Source organism: Eubalaena glacialis, chromosome 17 (assembly GCF_028564815.1).
Source record: "Eubalaena glacialis isolate mEubGla1 chromosome 17, mEubGla1.1.hap2.+ XY, whole genome shotgun sequence".
Taxonomy (NCBI): Eukaryota; Metazoa; Chordata; class Mammalia; order Artiodactyla; family Balaenidae; genus Eubalaena; species Eubalaena glacialis.
Window position 1 is genome coordinate 78,748,611 of NC_083732.1, and position 17,899 is coordinate 78,766,509.

At 47.8% G+C, this 17,899-nt stretch overlaps 1 protein-coding gene across 2 annotated transcripts in view; it reads right to left on the reverse strand.

The window, feature by feature from the left end:
- The window catches only part of ASAP1 (ArfGAP with SH3 domain, ankyrin repeat and PH domain 1), a 356,837-nt gene that overhangs the window by 268,354 nt on the left and 70,584 nt on the right, over nucleotides 1–17,899 (reverse strand). Inside the window, exon 3 of one of the 2 annotated variants that reach the window (XM_061171342.1) lies at nucleotides 7,051–7,177. In XM_061171342.1, coding sequence (XP_061027325.1) covers nucleotides 7,051–7,177 — 127 coding nt within the window. Of the gene's footprint in view, nucleotides 1–7,050; nucleotides 7,178–17,899 lie in introns of those variants that run through there. The other variant, XM_061171343.1, reaches the window with a different exon arrangement.

The window sequence follows — 17,899 nt, forward strand, 5'->3', positions numbered from 1 at the left end:
GAGTGCAAAGAGCCTGGGCCAGGAGTCAGGAGACTGGAATTCAAAGCCCTGCCTAATTTCCTTCCCATCTTTAGGTCTCCGTCTCCACCTCTGAAAGCAACATGACTAAACTAGATCTGTGTGGGTCCTTTTTCTTCATGAGCTTTCTCCCACCGGAATACAAAACTCGAAGCTTCTTCTAGCAAACCAAAAACGAGAGAACATTTTGCTTCCCAATTTTAGGAATCTATAACTGGCAATCCAAGTATCTGATGAGCAGGAGATAATCAGTGCTCTACCACCAACCGGATGTATTTCAGCCAAAATCCAAGACAACTGGCATGAGAAATATGCTGAACCACACAATGAGAGGTGTCTATTAATTTTCCTGGGCTACTGCCAGTGGCTGTTGGACCCACATGGCAACTTCCATGGGCCCCTCAGAGACCAGGCTCCTAGGCTGGCAAGCACCAGACTAGATTTTCTCCGAGGCCCCTTCAGCTCTGATGTCCAGAGTTCCCAGCACCCAGCCCAAAGGCAGGGCTGTGATGGGCAGGAAGCCAGAAGGCAGCCAGCCGGAGAGCCCTGCAGCAACTCCAACCCAGAGTCGCGGTTCTTCAGCCAGGGCTGCAGGCAGCTCACGGGCAAAGACAGGTTAGTCAACAGTCCCAGACCAAGTATGCCAGGGTGGAGCTGGAAGCCACAGGGCCTTTTCCACTTCTGCCGAGCCCAGGGAGGACTGCTGGCAGCGCTGTCTCTGACTACAAAAGACATAGATTTCAAGAGAGGTCCAACAAGAGGTCTCTGAAGAAGAGAGAAAAACAACTTTCCCTTTTTCTTCTCTACCCCAATCTATCTTTGTCTCTCTCTCTCCCCATCTCTGGCACTAGAAATCAAGTGGAGATAAGAAAAATAATCAGTAGACATCTGCAAGACAAAAAACAAACAAACAAAAAAACAAAAAAACTAGCAGACAGGAAGGACAAAAGAGTGAACTAGAGATGAAACAGAAAGGCTTTCGATCCAGAGATCCTGCATTCAGAGCATTCACTACTGTGTGACCTTGGCGAACACATTTTACCTCTCTGAGACTTCGTTTATTCATATGTAAAAGAATGATAAGAATGCTATCAGACAGGGGTTTTATTAGATGGTAGAAGTGGACAATGTTTTTTAAACCCTAAAGATGTATATAAAAGGCAAACAGCATTAGCTTAGACTAGCCGGCTAACAGGTTTGAGTCTCATTTTAGAAGGAGTATGAGTTCTGGTACATAAAGAAAGTGTCCTTCTCTCCTTGTTTCTATAGGCAAAGGTATTCTTCACTCACTGGCCTTTGCTGGTTATGTCCAGAGAAAACTCACCCTAAGTACCTTGGGACTGAGGGTTGAGCCACAGAGCCCAGAATTTTGCATGGGACAGTGGCATTGGGGAAGACCTGTTCACCTTTTGTTGTTTTATCTTCAAGAATTCAGGGACAAAGTAAGCTTCTTAACCTTAAGCAATGCAAAGGACCAACTCTGATTTTATCTAAACCCTTCCTGAGACTTGTTTTTTTTAAGACTACAACCAAGTTTAGCAGCCACTATATAAAGGAGCACTTCCTATTACGTTTACCAGCTTTTAAGATTTAAGAGAAGTAATGCAATTGCATTCTAGAACACTGGGAGCTGATGAACAAGATCAGACTCCAAGCCCTGGCCATACAGGTCCTACATGGGAGATTCCCTAGAACAACACTCGAGGACTTAAAAGCATTTATCAAAGATTGATGACCTCTACTCATCAGCATGGGAGAAGATGCCCCAAAGAACATGGATAAAAATGAAAACTTACATGGGGTGGGAGGAAACACATACAGATGAAGTCTGATTGGCATGCATGGAAACACTACAGATATGGGATTAATTCCCAAATCCACTACTTACCGTTTGTGTGATGTTGGGCAAAAGACTTAACTATCATAAGATGAGGTCAATGATAACAGTAGGGTCAACGTCAGCATGAAATAACAGTGTATGGGGCTGGCACACAGTAAGAGCACTAACAGCTGGTAACCACTGTTATTTTGGAAGAGGCCTTGATAAGGAACCTCCATTCCACACTTTCATTCATTTCTTCATTTAGCCAAACATTTCTATGCCTTCAGAAAGGACTGAACACCCCATGTGCCCATGCTAACACAAGCCAGCCTCTGATGCAAGACCCACACTTGACTGAAAACCCCCTTAAGAAAGCCTTTAGACTGTTGAGGGCAGGGCTGCTCATCTGAGCATGCCCAGGGTCCAGCACACTTCAGGGCATGTGTATGGACAATTTGTATATTGACCGGACGAGTGATTTAGCTTGTGTCACAGGATAATGCCCTATGTTATTTCCCCCACCTATGAGCTGCCCCTTTCTACCCTGTTAAGAGTGACGGCCCAATTGAACTCTCTCTCCAAGACCATCAGATTCTCCATAACCTAATCCAGGTAGCACCGCCCCCCATACCTCCACTAGGCTGTACACAGCAAGTGCTCCCCCAAAATATGCTGAGTGAGTGCTGTTCCTGGATAATGCCAAATAAGTTCCCGCATTTGAATCTGAAAAACCACACGCAAATCTGTGAAAGCACAGGGGAGAAAAAACAGTGCACTTAAGTATTACCTTGAAGAACTCCCTGGAACATGAACATGAAGAAAAACCAAGCCACCTAGGAACTTAGGTACCTCTGTTTCATGAGACCAAAATGAGAAGGGACAATAAAAGTGAAGCCTCCTTGGGACTTTCCTGGCGGCGCAGTGGTTAAGAATCCACCTGCCAATGCAGGGGACACGGGTTCGAGCCCTGGTCTGGGAAGATCCCACATGCCGCGGAGCAACTAAGCCCGTGTGCCACAACTACTGAGCCTGCGCTCCAGAACCCGCGAGCCACAACTAGAGAAAGTCCATGCGCAGCAACGAAGACCCAACACAGCCAAAAATAAATAAATTAAAAAAAAAAAAAAAGTGAAGCCTCCTACGTTCTCTACAAAACCCCTGGAATATGTCTTTGTAGACTTTTAGAACGTCTACTTTACGTCTTAACTGTTTAGGATTTCCTAACTCATTTACTTACTAGCCATTTGACCTTGGAGACAAATCACTTCATCACTTCATCTCAGTTTTCTTCTCTGTAAAATGGAGGTAACAACTGTCCCTCCTTCATAAAGCCTGTATGAGGGTTAAGTGTGATCACGCGTGCCGTGTGTCTTCAACGCGCCTGGTACAGAGCAGCTGCTCAATAAATGGGCAGAACATGCCTCCTCCACCGTCACCAAAGACAAAAGTGCTGGGCCAATACTAAATAACCAAGCCAACCTTCGTGTATCATATTGGACTCTCCCTGTCACCAAGCACTAAGTATGGACCAATCTAAGCCTTTTTTAAATGGACAGTCTATTCTACTGTCTCCCCCGACAGTGGTCCTGGAATGTGCCTGCTTGCTCCCTTCTTCGGAAAGCTCTGCCTTCTCCTAGTCATTTACTCATAATTTCCAAACGGTCACAAGTCAAATGGCACACATCAGTGTGCTCTGGTTGCTGAATAAGCAAAACACTGGCTTTTTGCTTGGAAAACACTCACACACCAGCATGAAACCTTGGCAGCCCATCCGCTCTTGCCTCTCAAAAGCAGCCACTCATTGTGTGCCAGCCACGCCATTACTTCCAGAGTCATGTGGGACCCTTTGCCCCCAAAGGTGAAGCCCAGAAGTAAACTCTTTTCCTTTTTTACCACATATTTCTGACCCAGCTCCTTGAGTGCGCACCACAGAGAGACGAAAATAAAACCGCCAACATCTGCAAAGCACAGAACTCTTTGCCGACAGGACACAGCAAAAGGGAGAGTGTGGGCTAATTTGGGGTTCCAAGCTAGGAGATCTAATACAATCTTTTAGGTGAGACTTAAGAATCCAAAGAGCAAAAAAGTTCATAAATAAAAAGGAAGACAATTAGTAGAACTAGAAAAAGATTAAAAAAAAAAATTCTAAGCTGCCCAAATTAATTCCTATTCCTGAGTTCCCACATCACCAAAAAAGTACCCAAAAGTTCTATTCCTAAGAATAACCACAAGATAACACAAACAGCATTCTTAAAGTTTCCATATATCTCACTCATGAAGCGTAGGCCAACAAGATTTCGTGGTCTGCCCCCAAAATTTTCCTTATATTTTGAGGATAACAACCTTATGCCCCAGAATTTTTTTTTTGATTAATTTATTTATTTTTTGGCTTCGTTGGGTCTTCATCGCTGTGTGCGGGCTTTTCTCTAGTTGCAGCGAGCGGGGTCTACTCTTTGTTGCGGTGCGTGGGCTTCTCATTGCAGTGGCTTTTCTTGCGAAGCAACGGGCTCTAGGTGCGCGGGCTTCAGTAGTTGAGGCTCAGTAGTTGTGGCTCGTGGACTCTAGAGCTCAGTGTCAGTAGTTGTGGCGCACGGGCTTAGTTGCTCCGCGGCATGTGGGATCTTCCCGGACCAGGGCTCGAACCTGTGTCCCCTGCATTGGCAGGTGGATTCTTAACCACTGCGCCACCAGGGAAGTCCCAAGCCCCATAATTTTTAAGAACTTAATTCTGATCCACTCAAGACATTTATGCTAATGTACCTCTTCCACATATGTAAGCTCGGGTGGGGGGGATTAAAAATTCAACTGTGGTGATTATCTATCAATTAAGAAACTAAAGGGCATATTTCACATTTATGCTAAAGGCAATCACTCACGAGTCCAACGTCATGGAATACAATTCAATAGTTAAAAGATGCAGACTGGAGACAATGACTTATTGACCAGGACTGCACTTGAGTTCAGAAAAACGGTTACAAAATTATTGTGTCACTCTCTATAAAACATTCACTGTGATATTTTTGAGAACATATCAACGTACTCCAACATGACACTTCTGAACTTCCAGCCTGGTTCCAAGTCCTTCTCAAGTTCATAGGTGACCATGTTTGTATTATCGCCGGGTCTGTTTTCCTATCTAACCTTGCAAAACAATATTCCTCACAAAAAAAATGTATCTGCTGCATTTGCTGTTAAATTTAGTAACCTCAAACAAAGATCAAGAGCAGCTGCATGTAATTTTAAAACATTAACCCTATCCTCTGGTGTGGCCGCAAAATGTGGGCACATACCCCTACAAACAGCATCAACAACTATATACTTACCCTTATCACACCCCACACAAACAGAATACAGTGACACTATCTGAATGTGCAGAAAGGGAAAGTTAAAATAATTGACAGCTCTATTAGCAGGCGCTGAAGAACTTCTCTAGACGGAAAATAACCGCTCAGTCTAACCGATGTCACAGCCTTTAGAAGCATATACAATTAGTACAGAAGAAGGATGAAAAATGCTCCCATATCAGCATGTTTCAATTTATCACAATCAAGTGAAGGACAGACTTGTCATAGGGTTCAATGCCTGGCAAGTCCGTTTAATCCCAGACACCAAGCATCAGGCTGGTGAAACAGACAGGCAGTTGACAAAAACAAAAACAAAACTAAGAAGAGAGCCATTTACCTCTGGCTTTCCAACAAATCTAGTTAGATGATATTTCTCCAGCTGAATTTCAAAATTCAGTTCAATAACCCAACATTAACTTCAGAGAGACTCCAGAAGCAACCTCAACTGGCATAAAACATGCAGACTAATTTGCAGCATCAGGCCAGCAAAACAGGACCCAGCACTAGCAAGAACGTCTCCCCTCCTAAAATTTAGGGCCCCTGGGCTTCTGAACACCAGTTCTGCTTGTAACCTGACCCAGAGCGAGTATCAAAGCCTGCATCAAGGGCAGTGTGCCCACAGAAGCCCAAGCTTCTTAATGTTACAGAGGGGGAGCCATGGTGAGCTTACATCAGAAAGCGCTTCCCAAACCTCAAGTAAACCAACCACACGATAATAATCTACGCAGGGAAAACGATCTGCCTTCCTAACTTCCCCCAATGCTGTCTTTTTCAGTTGAAATAGGTTTGGCTTCTTTGGAGAGTAGTGGTGCTTTATGGCACTTACAGATGGTGCAGAGTTCCAGGGCAAATGTCCTATTTTTATGGAGGTTCGGAGGCTTCTGCAGCTCCTCGGCTTGTGGGTTCCTCCTTACCTACCCACTCTGCCCGATCACTAATTCACTTAAAATTTTAAAGGAAACTGCTACACCCTTGGCTCTGCCCTGGGCACCCACAACCGTTCCCCGGAGGACCTAGATAAGAGGGGCTGTTCTTTCTGCAGTCTCAGGCCTCCCTTCTTCCTGTCTAGCCAGCTCTTCCAGTCAGCATCAGCCTCGGGTCTGCATTCACAGCTTAGGAGTTCCCTGTGGGCAAATCCTGCTGGCGCAGCAGCCTCAAACCCTACCAAACCATCCGGCCAGGGGAGGAGGGTGAGGACCAGTCTGCACAGATATCTCTTTCCACCCAGGGCTTTAGGACTAGAAGGGAGGAATCCTGGGGTGGAGGCAGTCCCGGCCTGAGCCCCCTCTCATTCCTTTGGGATTTTTCCACCGGCCCTCGCCTATGCAGCGAAGCCTGCCTGGCCAAGCTGGGCCTTGGAGAGCTGCATTCACTGACCATCTCCCAGTCCCTTGCTAGTGACCTTGGCCACAGGGCTTCGCCTCCCTCTGCCCTCGGTGGCCTGACACCACCTACTTCGCGGGTTACGAGAGGGTCACAAGGATGTGGAAAGCGCCTAGAAGCCTGCTTGGCACCCAGGAAGGGCGCAAGAGAGGGAGAGGACTTCCCTCTTCTTCTGCCTCGGGCTGTCCAGAGCCCGCTCAGTTCTCTCCCCACCTCCAGCTCCGGGGGAAATGGGGTGGGGGCTGCACATCCCAAGTCCTCCGATCACCTGGGAGCGCGGTGGGCGGAGGGGGTCCCGGAGGGGGTGTGGCTCCCCAGGCCCCAACATCCCCATCCTCCCCGGCTCGGAAATTGAAACAATCCAACTGCGAGGCGGCGGCCGCGAAGGGAGGCAGCGAGGCATCCCAGCGGGCGGGCCGGGGTCCCCGGCTGGGGGGCGGGCGCCGGGGACGGGGTGCACGGAGGGCACCGGCCCCGACCTACCTCTTCCAGCAGCGTCACGGTGTTCCTGCAGTTGTGCAGCCGCGTGGTGAAGCTGGACGTGGTGGGCGAGTTGTAGTCCTCGGTGGTCTCGGCGATAAACTCGGAGACGGAGATCTGGTCCGGCATCCTGCCGGGGAGGGCGAGACACAAGCGGGGGCGGGGGGTGAGTCACGGCGCAGACTCCCGGGGCCGCGGGCCGGCCGGCGGCTCATGAACGCCCCGAGTGCAGCCCGCCACCCGCCGCCCGGCCTGGCGCGGCTCGAGATCCCGGCGGCGGCGGCGGCGGCAGGAGAAAGGGCTGGCGGCCGAAGCAGGCGGCGGCGGCGGCGCTCGGCGCGGGGCCCTTCAAACTCCGAGCGGCGCGCGAGGCAGGGGGCTCTCGGGGACCCGCCTCCCTCTGCTCATGCCGGCGGCGGCGGGGGAGGGGACGCGGCGCTGCGCGGGGGCCCGGGCTGGGCAGGTCGGGGCGGCAGGCGCTGCCTCCTCACACGCTCTGACAGGCGGCGGCGCGGACACCGACTGACTGAGCACACACTATCGCTGGCGGGCTGGCGGGAGGCGGGCGGCGCTCCCGCTACAGTCACGGGGACAAACAAGGAAGTGCTCTGCGCACGCGCCGCCGCCCCCTCCTCGCCGCGGCCCCCGCCCCGCCCCGCCCCGCCGCCCCCGCCCCCGCCCCCAGCCCGGCCTCCGGGCCCCGCCCGCGCGCGCGCGCCGCCGCCCGGGCCACGTTCCGACGCCCGCTCCCGAGCGGGGGTCGCGCTGGGCGGCGGAAGCCCGCGTCCCCGGGTCGCCCCCGGAGCGGTTACTCCGGCGAGCTCGTTACTCGAGCGTTTCGCAAGAAGGGGGACCAAAAAAAGTTGTGCGCGTTCTTTTTTAGCCCAGTGTGGGTGCAGGAAGCGAGGCCCAGAGAGCCGCCTCCTGCTACGAGGGCCGCGGGCCCGGCGACAGGGGCACGGGGCGGCCCCCGCGGCCGCAGCGAGGAGCCGGCCCGGCGCCCGGGCTTGCAGCTGCCCGCTCGCCGGCTCCGGCCCTCACTCCCTTTCAGGGCGCTCACCGCCTTTGGAAGGCTAGTTTTGTGCAGTTTGCTTAAGTCGCTAAAATGCTAAGTGAAGACACATGAAGGGTTCTTTATTTTTTATAATTTTCTAATCTTTCATTTGCATTTTTTTTTTTTTTTAACCTGAAGAACAGACGAGGGTCAGGGGTGTAAAAGGCATTTCCCGAGGTGCAAATGGTGTACAACGCCAAGCAGATGCCAAATTTCAGCGGAAAAATTACCAACAGATTGCTCATTCCTCGGCCCTGGCAGATGGCTGTTTTGCTCAATCTACTTAGTCCAAAGAATCCATTTAATTTCTCACCATTGATTGCGGATGAAATTGGTTTTGAAAAAAAAAAAAGCTAGGCCCTTAGGAAGCGCCTCAGGATTGGCTCCTGTAATTGGAGCCAATGGGAGCCGCCTGGTAAACTCAGCTCCCAAATGCTCCCCCCTGGGCAGAAGGCTGGCCCCGGGGCCTCCCCTGGGATTGAGTTCCTGCCATCTTGTATGGTTGTCTTGTTGTCTGACAACCTTCCCCAAACTACAACGGAGTGCCTCAAGGCAGGGAGGGACCTTGTGGACCTGTCGTAGCATTGGGCCTGGGAGTGATTGTTGAATGAAAGAAAACGCATCTCCTCGCTCACCACCAATAACTATTTACTGAGGCCCTGCTGTGTGCCCTGGAGATTCCGCAATAACAATGAGCTGCTCTCCTGACCTTACCTTCTAGTAGGGAAACAGACAAGCAATACTTATGTAATATAAAGTGGAGTACATATAGAGTAACAAAGTGATGCAGGTGCTATCGTATAAGAAGTGTTCAGAGAAGGCCTCTCTGACAAGGTGACATCTTGAGCGGAAAAGAGAATGAGGGGCTGCCTCGTGCTGTTGGCTATGGGATCTTGGCCTTTAGTTGCCTCCCAAGAAGAGGAAAGATGAGGGCACCAACCCCATGAGGCTGTTAAATGATAACGGATGAGAAAGTGCTTTGTGCACAGGAAAGCCACTGTGAGAGTTCCATCTGTTTTGTCTACCTGTGCTGGCTGTCCTGAACCTGCACTGTGCCTCCAGGGAACTGCTCATTTATGTTAGGAAGGCAAGCATTTCAGCTAATGAAAGGAAGGCCTTGGTAAGGCAGCATAAACCAATAAAGACTCTTCCCTGGCAAAGTGAGGTGTTGAGACATCAGTTTTGAGAGGCATTCTAAAAAATAAGTAAAGAAGCAAACAGGCACCCTCCTTCTCCTCATTCACACTTTAAAAGTTTGGTTTGGGACACACCAAGGCTGAGGTTCTGGGGAGACAGCCAAATGGCCATTGCAGGCCATTTAAGACCTGCACCCGGGGGCTTCCCTGCTGGACCAGTGGTTAAAAATCCACCTTCCAGGGCTTCGCTGGTGGCGCAGTGGTTGAGAATCTGCCTGCCAATGCAGGGGACACGGGTTCGAGCCCTGGTCTGGGAAGATCCCACATGCTGCGGAGCAACTAGGCCCGTGAGCCACAACTACTGAGCCTGCACGTCTGGAGCTTGTGCTCTGCAACAAGAGAGGCCGCGATAGTGAGAGGCCCACGCACCGCGATGAAGAGTGGCCCCCGCTTGCCGCAACTAGAGAAAGCCCTTGCACAGAAACGAAGACCCAACACAACCAAAAATAAACGAATAAATAAATAAATAATTAAAAAAAAAAATAAAGGAACTCCTCTAAAAAAAAAAAAAAATCCGCCTTCCAATGCAGGGGACACGGGTTCGATCCCTGGTCGGGGAACTCATGCCACGGAGGCAACTAAGCCCGCGCTCAGCAATTACTGAGCCCAGGTGCTCTGGAGCCCATGTGCCACAACTAGAGAGAAGCCCGCGCACCACAGCGAAGAGCCCGCGCGCCGCAACGAGAGACCCCCATGTGCCGCAACTAAGACCCGACGCAGCCAAAAATAAATAAATATTAAAAAAAAAGAAAAGACCTGCACCTGGAGGTCACTTGCTCATGTGCTGTTGTTGACAGACTGGCGTATGAGCCACCAGAAGAAAATCCTACCTCTTTTCCCATATACTAACTGGGTCACCCTGCATCTAGAATGTTCTGTGACTGGAGCAAATATGGCCGCTACTAGCTTGGGCTAATTAAGCTCTCTGAGCCTCAGTAACCGCATGCTACCCCATGCAGCAGTTGAGAGCCCAACACCCAGCACTTAGACTTCCATCCATTCCAGGAAGGCCTTCCTCTAGTCTGGAAATCAATTTAGACTTTGATTTTGCATTATTTCTACTCTTCCCTCTATTCCAAGTTGTCATCGAATGCCTGTCACCTCCTCTGGGCTGGTAGCTGCTTCCATCCCATATGTATGGCTTAGAGTAAACACTCGATAAATATGAGCCATTATGAAAAGCCTAGAGTCGGTGAATAATTGCCTCAATTCCAGGAGGCCTGGATTCCAGAGCTTTCTCTCCTAATAACTGATGCTGTCACCTTGGGCCTTGGTGCCATCACTTGTAAAATAAAGGGGTGGGTGTGTCAAAATGACCACACAGATCCCTCCCAGCTGGAGCTGAGTCTGTGTATCCCCTCAGCTCTACAGACGCAAGGAATAAAGATTGTTACAACAAGCTAAGCTAACTGCGATGGTCAACAGCGGGGATTTCTTTCTTGATGGAATTCACCAGAGTCCAAACTGCTGCCACCAATTGTTTCAGTTTCATTTGAAGATTATGTTATGTATCTGCTCCTCCTCCCCATCTCCTCCGGCCAAGAAAGGAGTATGTGAACAATGAGATATTGTGCCCGGGTAAATATATACCTCCTTAGACTGGGCTGCAATTAGAATTTCAAAGGTTCACACCTCCGCCCACCATTTCTAGGGTTCATGGGCCATAATCCTTTTTAAATTTGAAACCATGCCCCGAAAACCATTCCTGGCTATCTTTTGCGAACAGAATCTGATGCAGGCAAAACTTAAATGCTGGATTCCTTTGTGCAGAGCTGCTCAGAAATATACGGCATCCCTTCCGGAGCCAGGAAAAATACACACACATACTCGTACACATGTGTACGCATACTTGTGCGCACCCAGCTCTGGCTAAAGCACACATCCTCTTTGTTTTCTTCGTCATCATCCCCATCAAACACCGTTCGGCACCCTTGGACTCAGCATGCCTGTTTACTCTGAGCACTGCTGACCAAGGTGAGAATGGTCCTTACAGAATACTTTACTTCTCCTTGAAAAGCGGCGGTAAGAATAGCGATGGCTTATTCCCCTGGTCAGCAATGGCACTACTGACCCCTCAGTCATCAGGGATTGTCTGAGTTAGGTTCCCAGTTGCAGGCTCCACTCATCCATCTGCCTAACAACCGAGGAGGTGCATTTACAAGATAGCTGACAATGCACCGGGGGTGGCAGAGTGGGGAGGGGGTGTGAGGTGCTCTGTGGGCACGAGAAACCAAGAGGAGCTACTGGTACTCTGATCCACGGTGCTAGGCAGCGGCCCAAGCTGATGGGATTTCCGGAATTACAGCATTCCTCAAAGGCTCCCAGTGCCTTCATGGGACAGGGACAACGGGGTGGTGTGGGAAGAGAATATGCTTTGTGTTAACTGGGACCTGGGTTTGAATCTCTACTCTGTCACTTATTAGCCTTGTTTTCTCATCTGCAAAATTAGTGTAATAATAAAACTACTACACTACAGGTTGTGTTACATGAAATAAAGTGAGACGGTATGGATAAAGCAGTTTGAATAATCAGCCAATGTTAGTTCCCTTTAAACTCCCTTTTTATGTGAAGTATGACTATAAATACATCTTTTTTCATTCCAAGACTCAGATATCTCCCTAAATTAATCACCTGGAGGAGGAAAGAAGAGGGGCAAGGGGAGATTGCACAGTAATTCCCAAAGTCTGGGATCTCAGATTTGGGAACCATCTTTAGAGACCTTGCTTATTCTTGTAAGTATCCCTTGTGAGGTCAGATCCATGAGTGATGGATTCTGGAAGTAAATGAACAGTATCTAGAATCAAATAGGATGAATACTAATCAGGATCAGAACTGAATTGAGGCCATAAAATTAAAGCCTCTTTTTCATGGAACACAGTTCCTGTAAAGAAGGATATTCTGACCAAGACAACTTCTAGAGGACAGAACAGGGCATTTGTTTCATAATAGCATGAGTTATAGGCTGATTCTCATGAGGAAGACTTGGCCTCACATCTCTACCACATAGCAGCTATTAGACCTCGTTAAAGTAATTCATGTCTCTGAGTCTCGGTTTTCACATCTGCAAAATGGGGGCAATGTTAGTAACTATCTCTTAGTGCTCTCAGAAGTCTATTAGCTAAAGCCCATAAAGTGCTTAACAGGGTCTGAGACATCATAAGTGGACAATACTTTTCAGGTATTATGGGAATATTGAAAACCTTATCTGGAGATAAAAATTCTGATATTCCTCCCCCCCAAAAAAAAAATTTACTGAGAACTGCAATATACCTGATGCTTTGCTAAGTATAACATTTTGGACACACATATCCTTCTTTAAACTTCATGACAGCTTTATAAGGTAAGTATGATTATCCTAAACTTACCAGAGAGAAACCCGAGGATACTGAGGTGTAGGATAGTATTGGGTTGGCCAAAAAATTCGTTCGGGTTCTTCCATAAGATGTTACGAACGAACATTTTGGCCAACCCAATACTTTCTGAGCTCCCGTCCTGGGCCAGGCACTGCCCTGGTTGTTATATAGGCAGTGTCTGAATTCATCCACATAACAGTCGTGACGTGGGAGCATTACAATAATGGAAACCAAGACACAAGGTGATCTCACTGCAAGTTAATGTCCCAGAGCCCAGCAGACGAAATCCAGGGCTTTTTCTACTGCCTGCAAAAATCAGGCTCTCCATGATACCTCTCATAGTGCTACTCCTTTAGATGTCTTTCCCAACTCAGGCAACCAAAGAAAGTACTGTTAGTTCCTTATTTCACCTGATACCTTATTAATTTGTTTTCTATCATCTTAACAAAGTGTGGGAAGAAAGGAAAGCACTGCGGGGGGCAGGAGGAGGGAGGGATGCATTGGATTCCACGTGTTTTACTGTCAGGCTCACGTTGCCATATTCGACCTACACTGCAGACTGCTTCACTCATGTGCCTTGTATGAGTGCATCCCAAGTACGCTTATACTATTTCATGTAATAAAAAAAGAGCCTATTCTAGTCTCCAATGTACTTTATTTAAATACTCCAAGTAAAACCACTGGAGTGTTCTCAGTAAGTGACGAGGAGAATATGGTTTGTTTGGAGACAAAAAACTAACTCTCTGTTCCCTGACTGTTCCTTCTGAGGGAGATAAGGAAGAAAAGTCAGGCAGAGTGCTGGGGACCCAGAAGACTCAGAATCCTGGTGTAAATATCAACTGAAAGAACTCAGGAATATATTTCTGCTCTATCCTGTAAGAAAATAATATCAACTAACAATTGTTGTGCTTACTACATGCCCTGCACGATTCTGCATTGCAGCAGGCCTGCCCTCACTTCACACTCACAGCAACCAACCACATAAAGCAGGCGCTGGTATTATCCCCATCTTATACCTGGGGGAAACCTGGAGCTTAGAGGTCACCTTGGCAAGTGGTGGAGCCAGACTGACTGGTCCGATTTCACAGCCATGTGATCAGCCTCCGGACAATGGGTCCACAGCCCTAGGATGATTTTCTGTTGGAGCCGATGTGTTATCTTTTTTCCTACTGGGGAACTCATTACAAGCCCAACTCAAATGCAGGCTTGGCTGGTCTGGAGAGCACTCTCCTATTGCCCCATTCCTCCAGTTGGGATTAATCTTCACAGGGACGATTGCAATGTAGGCTCTCTTACTTTGTGTGAAGGTTACTGGCATCACTGGGAGGGACTTCAGACTCCCTACACGTGGAGAGATGAGAACCACCCCCACCCCGCCCCCTGCCCAGAGACACATAACTCTGTTAGTGGAGGGGCTTGGCTCAGAACTCCATCTTCCTACTGAGTTTCCTGCACTACAAAATTCCCGGACTGTCAATCCTTGAGGGCACAGGGAGACTAAATTGTACCCTTATCTGTATCACCTACATCCCTGCAGAACTAAGGGAGGGACAAGAGATTCCTAGAGCCCCAGGCTTGGCACTTTACAAGCACCATCTCCTGAAATCTCCCCCAATAGCCTTGTGAGGGACCACCCTGTCTGTTGAGAACTCAGGGACGTGCCCAATCTCCTCAAGGACAACAGTTAATAAACAGAGAACTGCTATTCACAGCTGGTCCGAAACCAAACCCTGCAGGCTTTTCCTTCCCCATGGAAGGCACTGCCTAGTACAGGTTCCCTGTGGATCCCCAATAAATGCGTTTTGGATCGAGCCAGCTCTTTTTTATGAGCTACATCTTTTCTGATATAAGTAAAACAACATCCAGTGAAGAAAAATTGTGGTGTTATACAGGATTCTGAAAAATGAGAAACACTTAAAGAACATCCAGGTTTCTTTTCTTTTTTCTTTTTTTTTGATGAATTTGTCTTAGTTTCAGTTTACAGTTACTCAGGCCCACGTCTGTGCAACTCAAGACTGAGAACATGCCTCTTTTATGACCCTTTTCCATGGCACCATTTTCCAAGGCACTATTTTCCAAATATTGATATTTCTCCCACTAGACCGTGAGGTCCTTGAGACCAGGGGGTTTTCCATTTGCTGTTACAATCCCAGAGCCCCTGGTGCTTAAGAGATACGTACTGAACAGATGGAGGGAAGAATGAATGAATGAATGAATGAGCATTTACCTTGGGGGAGGGGTGTAAGAGAAATTGGGAGAGGAGAACTAGAAAGAGGAATCCTGGTTCTTAAGAGTCTCTCCAATCATCTGACATCATCATAAACTACCAGAGTTGGAAAGAATTTCAAGAATAATATGGTTACCAACCCTTTCACTTTTCGGACAAGGAAACAGATTCTCCAGTGGTTAAATGACTTGCCCAGCATTCCCTGGCAAAATTGTGGGAAATCAGGGCCAGACCCCAGGTATGCTGGTTCCCAAGGGTTGCCCCACTCCTCCACCTTAACCAGTTACATTTCAAGGAAGGGATTAAAGACCTTGCCATAAGAAAAGTATCTGAAACTCCCATTTAAGAACGGATTATGTTGGTCTTTGCATCACGGTATCAAGGAATGCCTGTCGACATTTGCCTACCATTTAAAACTGTAACTACAGGGCTTCCCTGGTGGCGCAGTGGTTGAGAATCCGCCTGCCCACGCAGGGGACGTGGGTTCGATCCCTGGTCCGGGAAAATCCCACATGCCGCGGAGCAACTAAGCCCGTGCGCCACAACTGCTGAGCCTGCGCTCTAGAGCCCACAAGCCACAACTACTGAGCCCTCGTGCTGCAACTACTGAAGCCCGCGCGCCTAGAGTCCATGCTGTGCAACAAGAGAAGTCACCGCAGTGAGAAGCCCGCGCCCCGCAACGAAGAGTAGCCCCTGCTCGCCACGACTAGAGAAAGCCCGCGCGCAGCAACGAAGACCCAATGCAGCCAAAAATAAATAATAAATAAAATAAATTTATTAAAAAAAAAAAAAACTGTAACTACATAAAATTTGGCATAGGACCACTTAACTGATTCCCCTAACTTTGAGCAAGAAGACTGTGAGTATAGCATGAGACCGGAGTCACACCCACCCCCGTTATCACTGTCTTGCCTCTTTCTCTTCTTTCCTGCTCTCCAAAAACCAGCTAAGCCAGGGAGCTTGAGGGCAATCAGTGTCAGTGCATGGACCTTCTAAGTCCTCCCCTCCCACCCTTTGCCCTTCCTTAAGAGCCCCTTTATAAAAGGTTAGAGGTCACAAGAAATAAGGAGAGAGATGTTTTGTAACCTGAACATTGGGAGTCAGTCGTGACGTTTTAGTAAACAACCCTCCCCTCCCCCAACCCAGGGCAGCCCTACGGCACAGAGCGTAGATGAGATTTCTCCTTCTGCCAAACCCACTTTACTCTCCCTTTCCTTGTTTGGACATTTTCAGAGATAAGACCATTGTCTCCCGAGTCCCGGAGGACATCCCCCAGTGGGCGCAGAGGTATTACGTTGGAAGCCATCAGTTCAGTTCTGTTCACAGTTACTGAGCAGCACTGTAATCCTCCCAGAGGTTAAGAATGTGTGATCTGGGTTCAGATGACCTGGGTTCAAATCCCAGCCCTGCCACTTAACAGGGATGGCTAACCTTAGCGAGTTACTTAATGTCACTTTCAAAGGAGGTCGTCCTTTAAAAGGAGGATGGTGAGGAGATCTCTCTCGCTCCTAAGGTTGCTGTGAGGTATAAATGAGATAATCCATGCAAGATGCTATAGCACAGTGCCAGTATATAGTAAATGATCAATAAATGTTAGCTACTAATACCATTATTTGTCTTCAAAACAGGTCCTATGCTAGACTCTTCAGGAGCCAAAAAGACACCTAAGATACAGCCCCTGTCCTCACACGTAGACAGAGGTACAAGTCTGCAGCACAACTGCCAAAATGCTCAAAGAACTCAGACAGAAAATAAATGTGTCTTTCAACTATGTGACCTATGAATGTGAAGTCCAAAAAAAAGGTCCTTCCATATATGACTATCTCTCTGATTTGCCCAGAGCCCAGTTAGACCTATTGTTATAAGCACTTTTCAAAGCTGCCTATCATCTGAAACATTACTCAAGAAGAAAAATTTGATAAATGACAGCTTTGTGACTTTAGCACTGAGAAGGAACATGGCATTGCCAGGGAGGTCAGCTCCTTTTCCTTGGCCAAATCATCTCACCTCCTTTGGCCTCATTTCCCAGGAGCCTGGGGCAGAAGCTCTCTGAGGTCCTAGGGCAATAATATCCTATAATTTGATGAATTCTTTTTTTATATCAGTGTTACAACCAACCCCAAACACCAGTTCTGCCTCAAGATCTACTTGTAAGCCAAGAACGGTCTGGAGGTCATTAGTTCTGGGTTGGGGGCCGCTGTTATAGGCACCCTATATTATAGGAATCTATTACAGTACCCAGCTGTCGCTTTTCAAAAATATGATTTCACCTGCAATGTATTTGAACCCACAGAACAATGAGCTGTATTATAATAGAATTTTCCTGTAATTATGTCAAATGTAGGGAATCGCTCTATTTGAAAAAAGAAAATTGCCCACCCACTGCGGAGTTTTCTGCCTAGCATATGCTACTTGGTTAACATCTTTCTCAAATGTGAACATTCCAAATCACACTAGAGGCTCTAATTAAAAAAAACAAAAAACTCTACAATTGCTAGCTAAGCTTCTGACAGAAGCATTTAGCTTCTGTTCCCTGTTCTTCATTTTGCTTATTGTTTTTGAAAAATTAGTCTTTTTGCTGTGGTCTTAGAGGTTTAGAGGTATTATACAAACCAATTTATAAAATTGCTATGTTTAAGTGGAAAGCAGAGAACTCACTGTTGATTGGATGTGGAGATGATTATTTTCAATTATCTTTTGTTTTACTTTTGTGAATAAATTGACTTTTCCCCTACTATTTGGTTTTGGGAATTAACTTTCATTTACCCGCAACAAATTTCAGCATCTTGAACTTAGTAGTTCAAGACAGACCTTGTAGGACACTGATTACATTTTTTGTCTGCCTTACAAATCCCCTTCTTTTAGGAATGACCCTCTCCTTAACTCCACATGATTCTCCAGAGACTGTCAATCATATGTTGCTACGTTCCCAACCAAAGGGCTGGACCAAGCTGTCTAGAGTATCCCAGACTCCTGAAAACAGCAACGATGGGTATTCCGATAGGCATTAAACTCAAGCAAG